Source organism: Haliaeetus leucocephalus, unplaced genomic scaffold (genome assembly GCF_000737465.1).
Source record: "Haliaeetus leucocephalus isolate CR32 unplaced genomic scaffold, Haliaeetus_leucocephalus-4.0 Scaffold140, whole genome shotgun sequence".
Lineage (NCBI taxonomy): Eukaryota > Metazoa > Chordata > Aves > Accipitriformes > Accipitridae > Haliaeetus > Haliaeetus leucocephalus.
This window is the reverse complement of record NW_010972576.1, coordinates 13,855,037-13,874,809: the sequence shown is the minus strand read 5'-3', so window position 1 is coordinate 13,874,809 and position 19,773 is coordinate 13,855,037. Positions and strand designations below refer to the sequence as shown.

Sequence of the window (19,773 nt, the reverse complement as noted above, 5' to 3'; positions counted from 1 at the left end):
CGGGGGTGGGGGCGGCCGCCGCGGCGCTGCCTCGGCGCCATGGCCCGCTACGGCACGGAGCAGCGGGGGCGGCCTAACTCTCCCGATTACCGCCTCTACTTTAGTAAGTAGTAGCCCCCGGGCTCGATAAAACCCCTTCCTTCCCCGCCTCGCGGGGTGCTGCACGGTGGGGAGAGGCGGCGGCTCCCCGCTCCCGCCGAGGCCCCTCGGGCTGGCTGAGGTGTCGCCCCTGAGCCCCCACCCCCTCCAGGGGGGGCGGGGGGGTGTAGTTCTTCTGTGGAGAGCGAGGGGGCTTCCTGGCAGATCCACTTCTGCAGGGGATGCTGTGGGCCTGCTCGGTCCTGGAGGCTGGTGTGCGCGGCCCAGGCGTGGCCTTCCCCAGCCCCGCGAAGGCCGCTGGAGGGGGAAGAGGTGCTGGGGGGGCCGGGGGTGAAGCGCTGCCTCGTGCGGTGTTGTGGCAGCCTGGGCGCAAAGGCCACGGGGCGCTCTGGGAGCCCAAGGACAGCCTTGGCCGTGGGAGCCTTGCTTCGCCTTACTTCGGCGGTATGACAGCCCAGTGGGAGCACGGCCTGTCCCCAGTGAGCAGGCCAGCCCTCCCTCCAGAAACGTCACGGTGAGGGCAGGGTGGCATCCAAAACATGGGGCTCCAGCCCCGAGGGACCTGTGGGGCCAGCGGCAGCAAGTGGCACCGGGAGGGCATGGGCAGTGCTCCAGAGGGCTTCTCAAAACCCAGTGAGAGCTGGTGGTGTGCAGGCTCGGTATTACGCATTTTAGTAACAGTGTTGTCTGTTTGTATGCCACTTCTCTAGCAGTGGTCTTGTACGGTTTTGGTCCGTTGACTTACAAGCAGTTAATTCTGACGTCCGCTGGTGTGCGAGATGCAGAGGTGTTGGCAGTGTCCTGCCAGAGCTCCCTTGTGCTCAGTCCCTAGGGGGCTGCCAGCGCAGGAGTTCATCTAGAGAAAGTCACTGTAGTTAGTGGGAATAAGCAGCCTACCACTAAACTTTGTTTTATTTGGGAGGAGCATCCTGGAGGCTTCCAGGAGTTGCAAAACCAACTACCATTTACTCCTGCTGAGGTGGTCAAAGTACAGTCCAAAGCTAAATGAAGTCCCTTGTCTGCTTTTCCCTTTACTGTGAATAGGGATGCTAGCAGAGGAGAAATTCCTTGGGATTTGTGTTAGCACCTTATATTGTTGATGTTTCTGTTTCGATGCAGTACTTGGGCTTTTAGTATGTTGAAAAATTTCTTAGTAGTTTGAAAAACTTAAGTAGCCACTCGAGTGAATTTTGTTCCTTTCTGCAGTGGGAACAAGGCTGAGATGCAGATTGGGCCTCCATTAAGTTATGTCAATTTCTGCTGGTTTTGAGCCTTGGTGTTTCATGTCTAGGGCCTGAGCAATTATCCCATCCATCCCTCACTTATTCTTTTGGTCAAACTTTGTCCTACTCTGTTGGGATTTTCTCTTTGTGGTCGTGAAACTCAGTTTATTAGAAATACAGTGAAATCGCAAGGGCAGCATTGCTAGAAACCTGGATGAATTCACTGATCACTCATGGAGATGAGGTTCTCTTGGTATTTTTTTCTGTATTAATGGTTGTGTATTGCTGGGGAGGAGGATAAAAGAGAATGAAAGGATCTTCTCATCTTTACATAGCTTCTATTACCAGGTAGTCAGAAGGGTCAAATTGAATACCAAAGCAATAATTTTGATTCTGATGAATCCTTGTCAAACAATCAAATTCCTTGTCCTGCGCATAGGTTATTTTTTAGCCCTTGGAATTAAGAAGTTTAACTGATTTGTAATTGTTGCATATCATACGTTTCTGTAATGTGTAATAGCAATACCAACATCTTATCTTTAGATTTGTAATGCTACCTTGTTTTGTTTTGTTTTCAGAGAATGCAGATGGTAAATATATTTCCCCGTTTCATGACATTCCACTGTTTGCTGGATCTAAAGAGGTATGTATTTATGCCTTTAAACACAACTAATTTCAAGTTGATAACAGTTTTGCTGGTGTTCTTTAGGTAAAAATGCAGTTTTTAAAAGCTTTTTTTTTTTTTAAGCAATTAACAGACAAATGTATAGCATCAGAAAGGACCACTTTAACCCAGGCTGATTTCTTACATAGTACAGGCACAATAACCCCACCAAATTTTCTCTGCTGAGTTCAGTAACTTGCACTGAAACATAATGATTACTGTGTAGACAAGCCTAGGTGTCTCTTTAAGTCTCCAGGTGATTGAGGGTGGGGGAGCCACTGTATCTTGTGTTAATTCTCCTCTGTGTTTAAGGTTTGTGTTTGTGTGCTTGAATTCATTTTCTACTATTACTCTTAAATTGGCATTTTTCTACATCTGCAATTAAAAGTGTACATTTCCTTGCAGTAGGAGATGTACAGCACATGCTTATGTAACTTATGGTGTATTTCTTTAATTCCCAAAAGGAGCATTATAATTGGAAGCCAACAATAATGCCCATGAGAGAAGTGGTAATCGCACCTTTGGAGAATTACAAGGCGTGAGGTGCAGCTGAGCACTTTCACGTCTTGTTAGCCACACTCCCTGGAGTTTCATTATAGCAATAATGAAACGCCTGTTTTATGTGTCACCGGTGGGAACTGCCAGTCTTTGGTTTAGACTTAGGTTTGCTTATTATGGTATGCTTGTTACACAAACAGGTTGGGAGGGTTTCGGCCATTTTTTTGATTTGTTGCTGGGTCTCTATGGATGATATGAATGGTGAGAAAGGTCAGCAGTTGTAACATGTTCAAATTGAGACTTTTGAACTAATGAACCAATCTCTTGAATTATTTAAACTGAGAGATTAAAAATATGCATGAAACCTTTTTGATCAGCAGACCCTAAGCTTGCTAGTCAATGGAAGAGGTAAGTCTCATTCAGAGAGTCGTTACTAAGATGCTCTGTTCAGTGGGTGCTATTGCTGCAAGAGCAACGGGGCATTTTCATCACATATTCCCTGGGGGCCTTGCTGTCCCTGCATCTAGAGTTTAAGGTTCGGAGGGGTGGATTATAGTCTGTGATTTTTCTGTAGAATAAATTATAGTACAGCGATATCTGATGGATGTGGAGAGGCTTTCATTTTGGTGTGTGAGCAAGGAAAGAGCATTCCACAGGATATAGGGGCCTGAGGGGGGAGCAAGAAAGGGAGTCATTGTGAAGGTCTCTGTTAATTTTGCTTTCTTTGCAAGAGGAGGATTTCAGGAGTTGTATGTTATATTCTTCTCCTCCCCTGCTCTAAGCTTTGTGGACTTTATTTTATGACGGATAACCCCAGCCTTATTTTCCATACTAGTTTTGCTTGTTTATTTTGTTTTTTATCTTTTTCAACTGAACAGAAGGATGACTGTGTTATTAATCAGTTGAGGGCAGGCCTAAATTGCTGCTTAAATTTTTCAGTGGCTGGGAGAAAGTGGATGTGTCCTTGTACATTTTTATCTTCCTCTGTTAACATCTCTAAGGTTATAATTTCACAATGAATCACAACTGAGTCCTTCTAAAAGTTGTAGTTTAGGCCTTTATGCTCACAAAGGGATGTTCCAATTGCATTGAAAACTGCTGTTGTCTGTATTTATGTGAATATAGTATTGCTCTCTAATGTTCTTTGTACACTTCTTTACTTCACTCTTTCCCTATAGGATAAAGAGATTCCTGCAAAGAGGTCAAAGACTACTGGAACTGAGGTACTGCTAAGTTTTTCATTTTGGTTTTAACTATTCCCTCTATTTCCTTTCCCACATCACTCTGCTATTCTGCAAAGTGAACTTGCTCTCACTGAATAGAGTTGACATATCTTCGAATGCAAGTCTTCTAGGAGGAGAAGGCTTAAAGCGATTTAATGATCTCCTCTTTGAATGGGCCAGAAATGTCAGCATTCTTTTATTCATCAAGATGTTCTCAAAGGCAAACACTTTTGTACCACTCTTTGAAAGGTTCGTTATGACTATTGCAGCATAGATATGGTATCTTTTCTGCTATTGCATTCTGAAACATTTGCAATAAAACCTCTGTTAATGAAATATTCATTATGCTCTCACTGTGGGTAATCTTTGATATATATACAAAACTTCAGAAATCCTAAGTATGTTAGAGCAGAAATTAGACTTAGTATCTGCTTTTTAGCACTGAGGATATGTGGTTTTCTGTACTCATCTGGGAAGCCCAAAGAGCAATCAATCACATCTACTGATGGTTTAGCATTAACCAGCACAGATGTTAAGCCTAACAGAAGCCCCCAAAACCACGGAAGGTCTGCTCAGGCTTTTTTTGTGAAACAAGATTTGTTTGTGCAAATGTATTTTCCAAAATACAGCATTTTTTTCAGTGCTTTCCCTGTCACAGGAGTACCTAAAACTTAGTAGAAGAAAGTGGGCGGGGGGGGGGGTTGAAGAAACAAACTATGCTTTAAGGCCATGATGTGTGGGGGCGTGTATGTGCCCCAGCCTTTATCTTCTCATCTCTGTTTGGCCAGTCATATTGCAAAACTGTAACTACCCATCCGATGTGAAAGAACTGTCCTAACTGTCTGGGTTCTCATAGTTTTGCAACTAGTCTGTGGTACACTGGTTCTTCTGCTGTACAACGGTCCCCGCGCAATCCTGCATTATGTATTTCCGCTCCCTTTGCCCTGTGATTCATTCAAGCTACAATGCCTAGGTAATGCTTTTTAGATTTCCTGTTGCTTGATGCCCATTTAAATACTATTTAGTAGATGTAGAATCATGCCTGAGAGGTGAACTCTTGAGGAGAAAGAGTATGTGCCAGTAGCCTTTCTCAAAAATCATTTGTCTTTCAACATGAGTTCTTAATTACTGCTCTTGCTGGAAGTCAAGTATTCTGTTTCTTACCTGCTTATGAATACTGTGACAATACCAGCTGGTTGCAAAGGTGCAAAGCTTGTTTATGCAGTGTCTAAAACTGTTCAAAACTGCATTTGTCTGTGTAGTGGGAAGCATGATAGTTTGTTGAAAACCACGTTTGTAGTACCGTTTTTATTGATCTCTGGATCAGCCTATGGAGCCCGGGGGAAAAATGCCAGTGAGGTTGAGCAGCTCTTGCTTTCTGGGCCAGTGTAGCCAGCTCCAGAGCTGCTTCACATAACTCCTGCTGTGAGAGCACTCTGGACTGTGGTTTAATAGAACTACAGAAAATGAGCAAAGGCGAATGTACATTGCAGTCTTTGTGGGCTTCTGATGCAAGTAAGCAAGCAAATGTGCAGGCTAGAGGGTTTCCAAACATGCTTGGTGTTTACTTAGATGTTGAAATGTGAGAATGCAAATCATTTAGAAAACCCTTTCTCATCATCATCTTTGGGGGTTGGGGATAAGAGAGAATATAGAGGGATCTTTGGCTTCAGGAAAGCAGTTTCTTCTTACACTGGGCTCTTCAGCAACTCTCCTCACCTTGGCTTGGTGAGAAATGCATGCCTTGTGCTTGTATGTAGGGAAAGCAGAGCTTAATCAAGGGATAAAGGGAAAATGAGGAATTTAATGCCATGTACTGATTTCTGAAGACCTTTGAAGCGCTGTACTCCTTACTCTTGTCTAGGGATGCAAAGGCTACTATTGGTACCTGGTGTTCAGTTGATCCTTGCACTGAATTTGTCCAGGATTCAAAGGTGATTGTTTCTTTTGCCCTGGAAACATGGTGGCATCTTTAAAACTTGTGGTTTTAGTGTGGCAGTTATTTGTTACTCTTGACAAGGGCAAGCCCTTTTAAGAGTGTGTGTTAAATTATGCTGAACTGGTGTTCATCAAATGGCAGTTCAGCTGTGGAAAATGAAGATAATTCTGCATGAGTCTCTTCAGTCTAATCTACTTTAAATTGTTCTTGGCATTCCTGATGCCAGAAAAGACGGTCTCAAAATAGAGGAGTTTTAGCTTTCAACGTTCGTGGGATAGGGGAATGCACGTTGTACAAGTCTCTTAGCTGTTTTGCAGTCTCGGCTTGTAGTTCTAAGGGAAACACTGTGGTGTTTCTGTATGAACTGTTCTCAGCAGTGCAGCCATTTTTTTTAACATTTTAGACCTTCCCAAATCTCAGTTAAATTTAGCTTTGCAGCCACTGTTGACAACTGATCTTTTTGCTTTCACAGATGTTTTTTGGCTCTTTGAAGACTAGAGAGAAGTTATTTTGAGGGAGAAACTATGCTGAAAGAAATCATATTCAGCTTCAGTCTCAAAATTATTACCAGCTTGCTATCTGAACCTCTGCTTTGTCTTAAGCATTGCAAGCACTTGGAATCTACTGCCCAAGTAAATCTCTGTGGAAGGTATCAAAAGTTTCACATCTGTTGTCTGGAAGAGTGGGTGTTCCCACTGTGGTTACAGTCAAAACTGTCAGAGCCTGATTGTTGAATATGGTCTTCCATGTCTAGCAGGAAGAATGTTTGAAGAGGTCACTGTTTTCTTTTCAAGACAGGTGTGACATGTTGCTTCCCTGCTGTAGTGAAAGGGTTTCTAATCTACTTGTCATTGTATGTCTTTGGTAAAGTATTCCCATGTCGTGTCATTCAGAGGACTCAGGTGTTCTTGAATACTAAGTTTTGTTTAAAATCTTGGCCTTGGTAAGGAATCTGTCCAAGCATGTAGAGATTGTAGTCCTCTAACTTGCAGACACCCATAAGAGTATTTGAAAAAAAAAATACACAAAGAAAGAAACAAGACAGCTTTTGTTTTGTTGCATCCTGCGGGTTGCACAGTGCTGGAATGCCCTTGTGGACTTCAGTTGAATTGCTCCTGTCAGGCAAAAACATCTGATAAATGAACTAGTCAGGTGAGATATAAGGGGTCATCAGAGTGGTCATGTAGTCTGAACAGGTTCTCTGATAGAAGGCCTCACGCTTGGAACAGTATTCAAAACTGGTGTCAGAGTTGTCTTATGATAAAGTCAGTACGTTTCATAAGAAAGGAAAAGCTGTCATCATTTTCAGTGCAGTACAGGTGCAGACTTTGTACTGACTTTGTATTCTGTCTTAACTACACCCTCTGTAACCTTCTTTGGTCATGTTAGACATTTTTTTGGTATATGTAACCTGGGCTGTAGTGTGTCCATTATGTGTGTTCAGGGACTTGTGTGTTCCAAATTTTAGATTATCAGCGAAGCCTTCATCCTGATGCTTGAACTTGCCCAGACTTTTTCTGTGGATGTGTCCAATAGCTGCAAGCCTTGCTTTGTGTTCTTATAGATTAACAAATACTGAGAATAGAAGTAATCTTCACTCAGTGGTCCAGTTAAAATCTACTGGAGTAGAGTTGGTTTATTGAGAAAGTTGCATCAGTGATTTGATCAAGCTTAACTTCAAATTGATGGTTCCTTAAACTTGAGAAAGTCAGTGTTTCATTTTCATTCATGTCATGGTTGTACACTGACTAGTTTTGCAGGTGAATGTGTCCAGTAACTAGTTTATCAGAGAATATGCCTGACACCACTTTTGGGATACCTGTGGGTAAAAACTTAGGTAGTGTTCGTGATTCCCTTTTCACTATAACGTGAGGGAGGTACACTGTGAAGAGGCCGCAGGCACTCTGTATTTATGCTGGGCACTGCATTCCTTTTTTGCTGTGTGGCGTGTTAATTTATATTGGAGAAGTTCCATTGACTTCTCATTTAGATACAGTATATTTGCTCCAGATGTCGCTGGCATCTGGTTTGTTGTTTTCATTGGCAAATACCTTGTAGCAAGCGTTACATTGGGAATGCTTATAACATGAGCGCTTGTTTTATAAGCAAGCCCCTCTGCATTTATTTCTTGGTGTATTTCATGACAGTCCTTATTTTCCTTCTCCTTTTTTTCCTTTTTTTTCTTTTTTTCCTTTTAAACATCATCCTTTGTTCACATCGCTGCTAGACTGCAGCTCATCTTTTTCATTCTCATTAGTCCTCAGGTGCATGCTACCATGTTCAGTTGATGGCTGATGAGAATCCCTGCAAGATTGCAAATGAGCAGACAGAAAAGAAATGGAAATGATAGCTGCTTTTTCTTCTCTCTGTCTTGTGAGCTCAGAGCTTCTCAGTGCGGAAGGGTCAGCAGCCCCCAAATGTTGCCCTCTAATGCTTTCAGATTTTTTCTTTTAAGCACTCTTACTATAAAAACAACTCAAGTAACTGTAAGCTTTAGCACATCTCTTCTCCCTGTCATGCAAGGGTGATGGTGAATGGCAATCAGGCCTTAAAAAGTGGTGATGTTTGTCATTTTATGAAATTATACTGAATTTCTGTTCCTCTGTCTCTCTTGTTTTGTCACTTCCGTCAGTCTGCATAGGTTGCTCCACTTCTGCTTCAAATTAGCTGAGCCTTCAGAGTTTAACGTTAAGTCTTGCAGCCCTTGGGCAGAATCATACCTATTCAAAACCTTCCCCTTAAATGCACCAGCTAAGGAACTTGGGAAGTCTGGGAAAGGAAACAGTTGAACAGGAAAGGGAAAGTTAGGTAAGGAAGAATTGTTTCTGAAAAGGGTGTATGGGAGTCCAGAAGGACAGGTTGTAAAAATAGTGCCAGAAATGTGCTTAATTTTTTTTTTCTTCCTGTGATATTGAGGTTTGTAATAACAAACCCTGATCAAAATGCATTATCTTCTATAAGAATCTGTACAGCCAGAGCTAGCAGTTATTTTTGGCCATCAGTCTTAGTGGAGAGAACGCTGACTGACAGTTTTCCTGGGTACAACAGTCTGTATTTCCTTGCTTTTCTCAACCCTTGCTGTATGAATATGTTGAAGTAGATTTGTGTGCCTTTTTATCTTTCTGTGTTTTTCTTATTTCAAAAACCAAAAACTGTTCCTGTTCTCTGTGTAAAAGACCTTTTTGCTTCTCTCAGCAAAACTGGTATCACGATATGTTAAAAATTATGCTCAACTGAAATGGAATGCAATAAGTTGCCAAGCAGGGTTAAAGAAAACACCCCAATAAAGCAAACACTTATTTACATCCTGTGTGAGTTCCCATGTAAAGTACTTAGCATGTAGTTCTTAGGAAATAAAGGATATCATTTAGACATACTGGTTATTCCTTCTGATGTAATTTTCTGCTGATTTTCGTATTCAGTTTTAGGAATTAGGAAATGCACTTTTGACTTCTGTGAGCAAATGGATTCCTCCCTCTGCCCCCCTTCAAGGTATAATAGACCATAACTACAAATGTCTATCTTTTGTTCACGTTAACCCAAAGTCAAACAAGCTATGTAATACGCTGTGTTGAAAATCTCTCTGGGGTCTGTCAGGTCACTTCTCCTAGCAGATGGGTTCTGTCCCTTTTTCTGAATCTAGGAAACTGTTTCCTCCTCTTTCCTTGCGTGCTCCAGGAGACTCCTTCTGAAGAAACTGTCAGCCAGCAGAGTTGGCATGAGGCTAGCCTGTAGGAACTACTCCATCTGGCCTGTTGTACAGTCTGCTGTCATGAAGTGGAGTCCCTTCTACATTAGGCGCTTGCAGAGTTGGATTAAATCTAGACAGCAGTAAGCAGCATCTCATAAGCAGACCAGTTCACTGCTGTCATACTAAGGCTGTTAAATGGTAAACTTTCCAAAGCAATAGTTTTCATTTCATGAGAGATCTTTTTTCTTTTTCTTTCACTGGGAAGGTGAGTCAAATGGGCTGTTGAAACAATCTTCACCATTGCTTGAGGGGGTAGAAGTGCTCACTTGGGAGTTTGGTGAGGTGGAATTTTTTGTTTCACTGATTTAAAATAACGATAAAAATATCAATTACCAGATGCATTCACCATCCAAAACTAACCACTGAATGGCATATGCAGATGGTAATCTGTGAAGACAGGTGGTGTCTGACACTTGCATTTCTGTTTGCAGCTGAGGCAGGAATGGTTTTGCAGCAAGGGATGGGGGAGAACATTCAAGCGGTCAGAAGGAATAGGTGCTTGGTCTGGGAAAATAAGAGTGATGGAAAAATTCCCGGGTGATATTTAGGCAAGGAGGGAAATGAGATGGGAGAGAGGAGGAAAAAAACCCTAAAAAACCAGAGGAGTATGCTTCTTGCTCTCTTTCTATCAAATTATCTAGTATGTGCTCTCCTTTCCACACCAGTGAATCCTGTCTCATCACTGTGAAAATGTGATTGCCCTATAAATAAAAGGTTTTATTTTTAAATGTAAGCACTGCATGAAGTTATTGATCTCTTGTAAATGCTTGTGGCAGCTTTGCATTAGAGAGAGTACTTTCAGGGATTCTTTTGCATACAAATTAATCTGTCAGGCTGTCATATTTAACACTCGTGACAAGTCACATTTGACTGATACCACAGATTATAGAGGCCTGGTCTTAGAGCTGAGTTAAATCCAAGTGATTTTTTTTGTTTTTGAGAGCAGCATTGTATTCATTTCAGCCCAGTTGTTGTCCAGCCCTGAGAGTTGTTTTGGTGAAGACCTGGAATAACTCTTGACCAATTAAAGCTCAAACCAGGATTTACAGGCTGCTGAAGCCGTTGTGTTAGACATGGTCAGGAAAATGTACAGTGGCATCTAAACAACAAAAATACAGGATTGTGGTGGAGGGGTAGACATTGTGTATAATTCCAAGAGTAGTTTGTAGGTTTTCTGCCTGTAGCTACCAGTCAGAACAGTTCTTTGACCTGCTTGGCAGTTCCCTAAGAGTTTCTTGTCAGCACTGGCTTTCATGCTGTGCATTTCTTTTTTCCAAGTGTTCCCAGATGGATGTGCAGACTTTATTTGGCTCTCTTCCAACCCTTCCCTTACCTGCTGCTGCATGTACGTTGCTTTGTTCTGTCTGCTTCCTTAGTGTTGACATCTTTTTGAGCGCTCTTTCTGTTTACTTCTCTGTTTCAGCCGTTCTTACATACATAAGGTGTACCTTATGGAACTGATCTGAAGCACCTTTCTCTTTTTGTTTTTTTTTTCTTGTTTTATTTGGTTATGACCTGATCAGGAAAAGTGATTCCATCTGACATGCCACTGATTGCAATATTGGCACAGTACTTATGGATGGCGAATTTAATTTAAATTAACTGGGAATTTGCTGTCAGGATTGTGCATAGCTTGTGATACCTCATGGGAGAAATGCTGAGTGACAGCTGGGTTTATCCTTTGCTTTCTTGCTTTCCATGTTCCAGGTTTGTTTGGGAGGAGAAGAGCATAGAACCATTGGAATTACTTTAATCAGGCTGTGGCATTGACCCCGGTAATGGTATTTGTTTGTTGCAGCTGCAGGATAGAAGGAGCAAAAATACAAATATTTAAGAGTCCGCTGGAGCCTTAACTGCAGTGTAGTTAAAGAGTTAGTGCAAGTCTTCAGTTGGTTTAACTTTATTTTTTTTTTTCCTACAAATTTCTGCAAAAACATATTTTGTCCTTCCTGAACTGTTGGAATTTTTTAATACCAATGCAAGTTTTCTTTGGCTATGAAGAGACGTCCCAAGCAATGTGATATTTGGGGGTTATTTTAGTAAGCTAGGAGAAAATGGGTTGTAGATATTGCTAGGTAGTTTGGTCTAGTTACCCATTTCGATTAATGCTCTGCTCCTTGGTGGTGCTTAACTCTAACAGCTTCAGAAGAAGAGACCTTATGGCAGTTACACAGATTTTTTATCTTTGGAAAATGTCACTTTAACCTCCTCAGTAAGAAGGGCATAGATTACTTATTTTTCTTCTAAAGGCATGAAAGTTTACATGTTTTAGGTTTATTCCCCCTACACCCCCCTTCTTAAAACTACTTTCACTTTGTTTCTATTAGGAAGAAGGCTAACGCAAACATGAGGTGTCTGTGTCCGTGTCCTTCCTCTGCCATCACTTTTTGGATTCATTTTGCCTCACTTCAACCAGATTTGACTGAGAATCAGAAATGTCAATGGTTGTTGAATTTGCATGGATTTTTAAAAAAAATGAATGAGGCAAAAGAGGAGGGCAAAAGAGAAATAAATCCTCAGGGGGAAAAAACCAAAACATTGTCCTTTCCATTGCTTGAGGGAAGCTAACTCTGTCCTATAGAAGCATCCAGTCCTCTTTGACTAGTAGACTGAACCACTGCCTTGTGGCAAACCATTCCATGGACTTCCTGAACATTTTGTGAAGAATAATATTGATAACGGGAATAAAAAACATCATGTGGATTTCCACTACTTGTAGCTGTTCGTATTCTCAAAGAGGTGGCGTGGGGAAAGGATGAACCAAGGAGGTTGAATATCATTGTGCGGAACTAAGCAAATTGTACATAACATAAAAGCAGCTGGAACAGAGAGATGTGATATATGTTGCTGCTGAATACAGAGAATAGAATTTGTCTTATTGTAAAATACTAATAAAGTGGATTTTATTTTCAGTTCTGTCATTGTTTTTTTGTTTTAGGTCCTGTTTAATATGATTGTAGAAGTGCCTCGTTGGACAAATGCAAAAATGGAGGTAATTAAGAAAAATACCTTGATTATATAGCTATTTATGAAAGTTATGACAGTGCAGTGGCTTCCAGTAGTCAGAGTTTAATCAGAGTGTGGATTACTCTTTACACATAAAATTTTCTCTGTTAAAAATTAATTTGAAGTTGCACGTTCAGACACTTTCCTTGTGATTATAAAAAGTGTTGAAGTTCTAATTTTGTTTCCCTTCTACGGGTGAGTACTGCATCTTGACAGTCCTCTGACTGCAGAGTGCAGCATACCTGCAATAGCATCCTAGAGTAATGGCTTGCAGGACATTGTCCAATATTTAGTCTTACTCCTGCTTGCTCATAGAACATTTCACTCAGAGGATTTAATTCCTTTCATTTCTGCTCTATAGTATGCTAGGCCAGATCCTGACAAATGGAGTTGCAAATGAAAAAGCATTTCCTTGTGACAAAAAAAATACTTGGGCACCTCACTGATTGAAAGTATCTACTCCTGTAGGGAGACATTTTAAAAGTAGAGCCTAGTGGGTTGTTCCTCTGCAATTACAATATAGAAGCTGAGTAATGCTTCATCTGTAGTGTTTGTGAAACAACAGATCTCACCAGGATATGTCCTGTCTTCCTGAACGTTTGTGTTAATTTTAGGTATGCTTCCTGGATGCTTTTAAAGACGTTGGTGGTTGAGCTGTTAACTATTTTGATTATTTAAAATAACACCAAAGAACCTTCTCAGCCTGTTATTTCAGAATTTTGTTTTCTCCTTTCCCTGATGCTGGAAAATCACTTGAACTGTGTTTACCACCACAGTGGATATTTACCTTGTATTTTAAGATGATGATTTATTGTGGAAGCTGAGTTCTCTTTTGTAGAGTTTCTCTTTGACAACACTATTTGAACTCTTTGTGTAAAGCTCAGGTTGCTCTCCCTCCCCTCTTCTTTGCACATTATGTCAAGGGTATAAAACTTTGCTGTCCTGTTAGGTTCAGAAATTGGTGGGTTTAGACTTTTTCTGGCTTGATAGAGGAGACCAGATGTAGCTCTCTAATCTGAACTCTTAATGTATTTGAAATTTCCTGCATTAATCGTTAAGGCAGTTGTCTTGCCTTGCCAGTGTCCTGGCAGTCCTTCAGTCCAGATTCTGGTAAGGTGCTAATACCAGGTCTTGTCTGCATCTCCGTGCTGAGATTCCCTCACATGGAATGGAGACTGTAGGAAATTAAACCTTGCCTTAGGATGAATGTTTCCCACTGTTACATCGCCAGTGCCAGATCTCCTGCTCATCAGTTTGTTGTACTTCTGTTGTTCTTCCCTTGATTTTACTGAAGGTGCTTTTCATGAGACTTTTGTCTGCTGTTGTCAGTTACTCCTCTTTGTCCTGGTTTACATCAAGAAAAAGCATTGTTGAGCTCTACTTCTGTCAAAGTCCCAGGTGGCATATTCAAGGTCTTCACTGTTAAGTTATGACCAGAAGCAGGTAGAACCAAGTGTGAAACCAGAAATGTGTGAACCTTGATCTCAGCTCTTGGGGAGATTTTACTTGTGGAATCAGTGCATGCTATTGATAGTTTGGTGTGGTTCAAAAAGGTGGAATTCCTTTGGGGTGGCTTTGGTGGTGGTGCTTTAGGTAAATTACAAGAATGTTATAAAATCAGTATGGACTAAGGGCTGTGTGCTTATGCATACAAACTATGTACTGCCTGAGCCAGTGTAACCACTTGAGCCTGTAACAAATGTGATGCCGTACAGGTGAATGTGTGTAAGCCAAGAGCCAAGCTAACATGGATTGGATTGTGGTGTGGAGTGTCAAAAGGATGGTGACAATGAATTAATTGATGCGTGGTAGGTAACTCATATGGCAGTGGGTTTGTATTTGAGGTTTTGGGGAGGATGATGACAATAATAAACTATTCAGCTTTAATTAGTTTAGTCCTTCTATGAGTGCTTCTTTGGGAATAAGAATGCCTTCTATGCTAGCTTAATTTATTCCAGATCTGCGGTAAGTTGGCATTTGATGACTATGCAGAACTTGTGCCTACTAAAAAGCATTTGTATGCTGAGAGGTGATGGAGAGAAGGGATGTATGCAATAGGAGAGCAATGAACAGAGGGTGAGAAGGTGAAACATTTCCCCTGTTGCTGTCAAAGCCCCTGTTGTCAGAAGAACTTGTGCCACCATTTGCATGTCTGTTGAACTTGTATTATAAAGTGCAGGAGCTTCTAACTTAAGTTCCTTTCAGTATTTATGTTTGACCATGACAGTCTCCTTTATAAATTTATGACTTTCTCTTCTAGATTAATTTTTTTTTGCATACTCCACAACATTATTTAAAACCTTAATAAGCTGCTTTTTGAACATGACCCTTGAGATTTAGAGTGAGGCCATCATAATTTTAATACTTCTCAAACCACAAGCACATGCTCCCAGATGGATCTTTCTAACTGGTTGGGTACAGAATGAATTGCTTTCCATTTTACCATTCTCTCTCTCTCTCTCTGTGTCTTTCATGATCTGCTTAGATTGCCACTGAGGAGCCGTTGAATCCCATTAAACAAGATATAAAGAAAGGCAAGCTTCGATATGTGGCAAATATCTTTCCTCACAAGGGTTATATATGGAATTATGGTGCCTTCCCACAGGTAACATTTTTGTTATAATGGTGAAAGTTTTCTGTCTTCTGTGTAAATTGCCTTGTAAATCTTGGGTACTGCTTGAATGCAAATCAGTTGCAAGAGGGATGTTTCTCTTTGATGCATTTGTAAATTAGGATTTTTTTTATGTTGAGCTTTATAGTGTCCATAAATTTTGATCAGAATTTGGGTGTGGGTGTAAATATGTGCTGTGTTTCAGGAAGGAGTTAAATGGTCAAGAAATCTTGAATCTTTAGTCTCCATCTCTGTACTGTAGTGACAGAATTAAACTGTCATGGTCTGCCATTAAAGAATACTTTGTCAAGTAGCCCTTTTCTGCTTAAACAAGGCATTTTTTAAAAAACTAATTTAGGATTTTTCATGTATTGCAGCATAAATTTTAATTGGGATTTCTTAATATCTTTAACAAAGAGGAACACGAGGGCTGCTCTTTTTTAGATTAAACCTCAACTGCCTTAGTTAACTTTTCTCTGAACTGTGAGACTTTACTGATCATGACACATTCAAAACTTTGAGCCTTGAAAAAGCCCAACTAATGGCTGAAATTCTCAGTGTAATGAAAAGTTTTAAACTTTTCATTTGGAGGAGGTTTGACCGTGGACAGCAGGAGCTAACAGTATTGCTCCTGGTAAAAGTTTTAAACTTTTCATTTCTATGAATAACATGTTGGACTTAAATTAGTACTGAAGAACGTGATGGAGCTAGAAAAGAGGAATTTTTTTTTCTTTACACTGAACTGCATAAGCAGTGAAAGTTTACTCCCGGAAATCTGCTTAGGTATTTGATCCCTGAAGAGGAGATACCAGGCAGGTGCTGGAGTATAGCAATGAAGTTCTTATCCAGTTAGCAGTCTCAGTAGACAAGGTTTCCAAGCAGGTATAGTTGGGAACCAGCAATTCCATTTAATGTTTTGAAATTTGATTGTGCCTTAGTACAAAGCCAAAATTAAACATTTGAATATTTTCCTGCACAAAGTGCATTATTTTGGACTGATGACACTTTCCCCAGGAGAAGTGTTCAGCTTGCCTTGTTACCTTGTGAGTCAGAGAGGGCTGGAGATAATTGTCATTTTTATTTACTGTAATAACTTTAAAATACCAGTTGGATCATTACACCTCCAATTGTTTGAAGACTAGATGATACTCCAGATTCCTGCTAGCAGCTGTAATAAACAAAATCCATTCAGTGTCTCCATTATCACAAGAGGATTTTTCATCAGGATTAGCAGTTGCCAGAAGTTCAACTCTAGTATATGGCTTAGATATGTATTTGTGGCTGCTGTTTTATACTGTGGAACAGAGAAGAAAAAAATGATGGTAGGACTACCATTATTGCAGGAGTTGCTGTGCTGTCCAGAGAACAATACCATTCCTAGTGAGCTTTCCTTCTAACCTACAGGTGGAGGGGTGCAGCTGTGCAGGAGAATAATACTGGTATAATGCAGCCTGAAATAAAAAGCACTTTGGAAGAGTATTGGAAAAACAAATTTTAAGTTGAAATCTTTTCTTCATGCCACTTCAGCAATTTTTTTGGTAGTGATTCTGCTACCTAAACACCTGACCATTTGCTTGTTCTCAAGAACAAGTTTGAGGTGGAAGTTTGACCATGGACGGCAGGAGCTAACAGTATATAGGTCCTTGGAAAAAAAGTTTTGTAACACTTTTTCAACAAAACTTCATTGGACTCAAAATTCTTACCAAGAAAACTTCTCAACTTTAGAATGAGTTACTCATTACTAGCCAGTAAGAGACAAAACAAGTACTGGTCTAGTAATTAAATTAGTATAACTTGGCTATGATTCCTTGTTTGTACAGAGCTCAGAGCAGGGATTTGAACTTGCCTCCTGGAGAAGCTTCTTTGGTCTTAAAACTGTTGGCTGTTCTTGGGAATGTACGCATCTCAAAATACTCAGAAGTATTTCATACCTAGATCTAAAAACTTTAAAAAGCTAATTGAGTGCAGACAAACCCATACCTAGGAGCTTGGTTAGCTCAAAGCCTAGATGTTTTTGAAAGCAACTTAGGTTAGTGCCATGGTATTTAAAGAGTATAATAAGAATGTAATTGTAGGGTGTTCTAGCTTAATCCCACAACTACTAGTAACCAGAAAAATACATATTCAGGGTCCTCTGATGCCTTAATCACTGCAATTTGATAACTGCATCTGTGACTCAGATACACTTTAATATTTTTGTTACTGTGTTCTCAGTAATCCTCATGTTACTTGTCCTGACTATGAGAATGAGTCACTCAACGTCAGTCCAGTGGCTGTTTGTTTGTTTGTTTGTTTCTTTTCCCATTAAGCAAGCCGGTTCTCAGAAAGCTGATGTTTTTATTGGTGTTTTTATTAACCCTAGTAATTTAGTGCTTAGATGAATTGTAATTGCAGATCAGCTGGTAACTGATAATTCTCTTTCCTTTGACAGACCTGGGAAGATCCAAACCATACAGATAACATTACAGGATGTTGTGGGGATAATGATCCTATTGATGTTTGTGAAATAGGTTCAAAGGTTTGTCTTCATCAGCGTTAATTTAATTTATTAGGGTTAATTTAATAATTTGGTAACAACTATTGGAAGAGAAGGGCAGATGGAAAACAAGAAAACATGGTAATAGTCTCAGGCGATGACAAAAGTAGGAGTAGAGGATCTGAGGAGGGACTAGGTAAGGAAATGGTGTTTTTTAAAAAGGAGAAAAAAAGCAGAATTTGGTAAAGTCTCTGTACTGGATAAAAGGGAAAATAAGAGAACACCACCCTGAAGTTCTGTGGCTGGACAGTGAGTTTTGGGTGAAGGAGGAGGGGGTTAAGATTTTTAGGGAAAGAAAAGCTTTCTTTTTTTTTTCCCCTGTTAGCAGTACTGGAGCTAGGAATAGGTTTCTGAAAGATGAGGAGGAATGTCAGTGTCATGCACATAAAATTACAAGGTCAGACCCACAAAGGAGGTAGGTTTGACTTTTCTCATAGGTTCAAACAGAAGTAGATCCCTCTCCTGTAGAGGAGAAGACAGGAACCTGTTGCAGGGTTATGAGATACAGAGTGGATGGATGAAAAAGAGGTGCAGCAAACACCGTTAGTAGGTATAGGGGAAGGGTTTAGCTCACTGAAAGAAAATTCTACGTATCTGGAGGCAGCAAAGAATGGAGCAGTCCTCCGTGGTATCAAAGATGGGGTTATGAAACGGATGGGTTTGAAAGAGGGGTCTCTTGGGATATTTTAGGTAAGGGGAAATTTAATTGGTGACCTCAGTGAAGGTGGTTTTATTTGAGGAAAGGAACCTAAAGCTGAATTTCAAGGGATCTAGAAAGAGTTGTAAAGGGAACATTAGCTGATAGGGACAAGGTTCCCAAGAAAATGCAAAAAACGGTTGTGCTGATATTTCTGGGGAAGGGGTGTGTGTTTATGTGTGTATATTGGAGTCTAGAGGAAGGAACAGAAAGACATAGATAAAGACCAAGAGTTGAGAAAGCAGACGTTAAGATGCAGGAAAGAGTTAAAAGATTAGTATGAGATACTTTGACTTGCAGTTTGGGGTGAAGATCAAGAAGGTGTGGGGGAAGTAGGGTAGAAAAGGAAAAATTTTCTAGCTTGTTGTCTACTTAAGTAAATACTGACTGGAGAATTGAGGATTGAAGAATAGCAATGGTGGGAGAAAGGCTAATAATGTTAAATAGATGTGTACTGCATTTACAGTTCTATCTTGCAATTCTGTTAGCTGCTGGTCAAAAATGTAGTAAAACTATTTTGTTTGTAAGGTAAAAGAGAAATTCTCTGTAGTGTTTTCCATATCTTTGTAAGGTTATGTTCTGTTTCAGATTCGTTCTTCTGGTGAGATTGTTCAGGTGAAGGTCTTGGGTGTTTTAGCTCTAGTTGATGAAGGAGAGACAGATTGGAAGATAATTGCTATCGGTGTGGATGACCCAGAAGCTCAGAAAATCCATGGCAAGTATTTTTATCTTTCTTAATGCAAGTTTTGTCAGCAGCTTGCACAGTAGAATGGTTAGAATGAGTTTAGGCCACCCAGGACAAGAAGAGGTAGACAGCAGAAAGGCAAGACTTGTTGTTGTTGTTGTTGAAATCAGGTGCTTCCTTTAAAAAGGGCATATTTGCTTTCACACTAAGCTTTTGGAAAGGTTCACTTGGATTTTCAAGAGGACCTGTCATGCAGAAAGTCTCTTGACTTCTGAAACACAACTGCCTTAGAAAGTGACCTCTTAAAATTACAGGCTTATCTCCTGTGTAATAGTGCATATTTACCCACCCGGATTATGTAGCATGCTGCTATTTTTCTTGTTGAATGTGTTTGTTCCTTTTATATTTGCAGGCATTGAGTTGCATTCTGAAAAGGGCTGTACATTTCCAGTGTTCAGTTGCTTGTAACTGGGTTACTTCCAGGGTTTGTTGCCTAGTATGAATGATTAGGTTTCACCTTTTAGCTTGAAAACTTGTAAAGGAAACTGCTAACGCTGCTCACCCTACTTTCAGCCTTGATGATGACTAGCTGTGCAAGGGGAAATATCCTGTCCAGACTTGTCCTCCTTGTGACCATGCTTCTCGTATCCAAATGGAATTCAAGTACTACAGTGTGTCTGTGTGAATAGCACGAGGTGTAATTCTGCTTGCAGACTGTTCAATAAGATGATGATACAGACGTATTAAAACTGCAGGGAGTTAGGTTTTTACAGCACAGGTAAAGTGCAGCTTTTCTCTGGATAAATGGAGGTTCACTTCCTCAAATGCAGTGTTACTGGGA

At 40.5% G+C, this 19,773-nt stretch overlaps 1 protein-coding gene across 13 annotated transcripts in view; it reads left to right on the top strand.

Annotated features, from left to right (window-relative positions):
* The first annotated feature begins 6 nt into the window (after positions 1-6).
* The window catches only part of PPA2 (pyrophosphatase (inorganic) 2), a 39,982-nt gene continuing 20,215 nt past the window's right edge, over positions 7-19,773 (top strand). For 3 of the 13 annotated variants that reach the window (XR_775548.1, XM_010586208.1, XM_010586210.1), the window contains exons 1-7: positions 16-103; positions 1,901-1,965; positions 3,663-3,707; positions 12,336-12,389; positions 14,889-15,008; positions 17,446-17,532; positions 18,836-18,962. Coding sequence is in view for 12 of the 13 variants with exons in the window: in XM_010586208.1 (XP_010584510.1) it covers positions 40-103; positions 1,901-1,965; positions 3,663-3,707; positions 12,336-12,389; positions 14,889-15,008; positions 17,446-17,532; positions 18,836-18,962 (562 nt within the window). In the remaining variant the exon portion in view is untranslated. Of the gene's footprint in view, positions 104-1,900; positions 1,966-3,662; positions 3,708-4,563; positions 4,681-9,068; positions 9,139-9,324; positions 9,536-11,104; positions 11,173-11,246; positions 11,269-12,335; positions 12,390-14,888; positions 15,009-17,445; positions 17,533-18,835; positions 18,963-19,773 lie in introns of those variants that run through there. The other 10 variants (XM_010586214.1, XM_010586213.1, XM_010586211.1 and 7 more) reach the window with 10 other exon arrangements.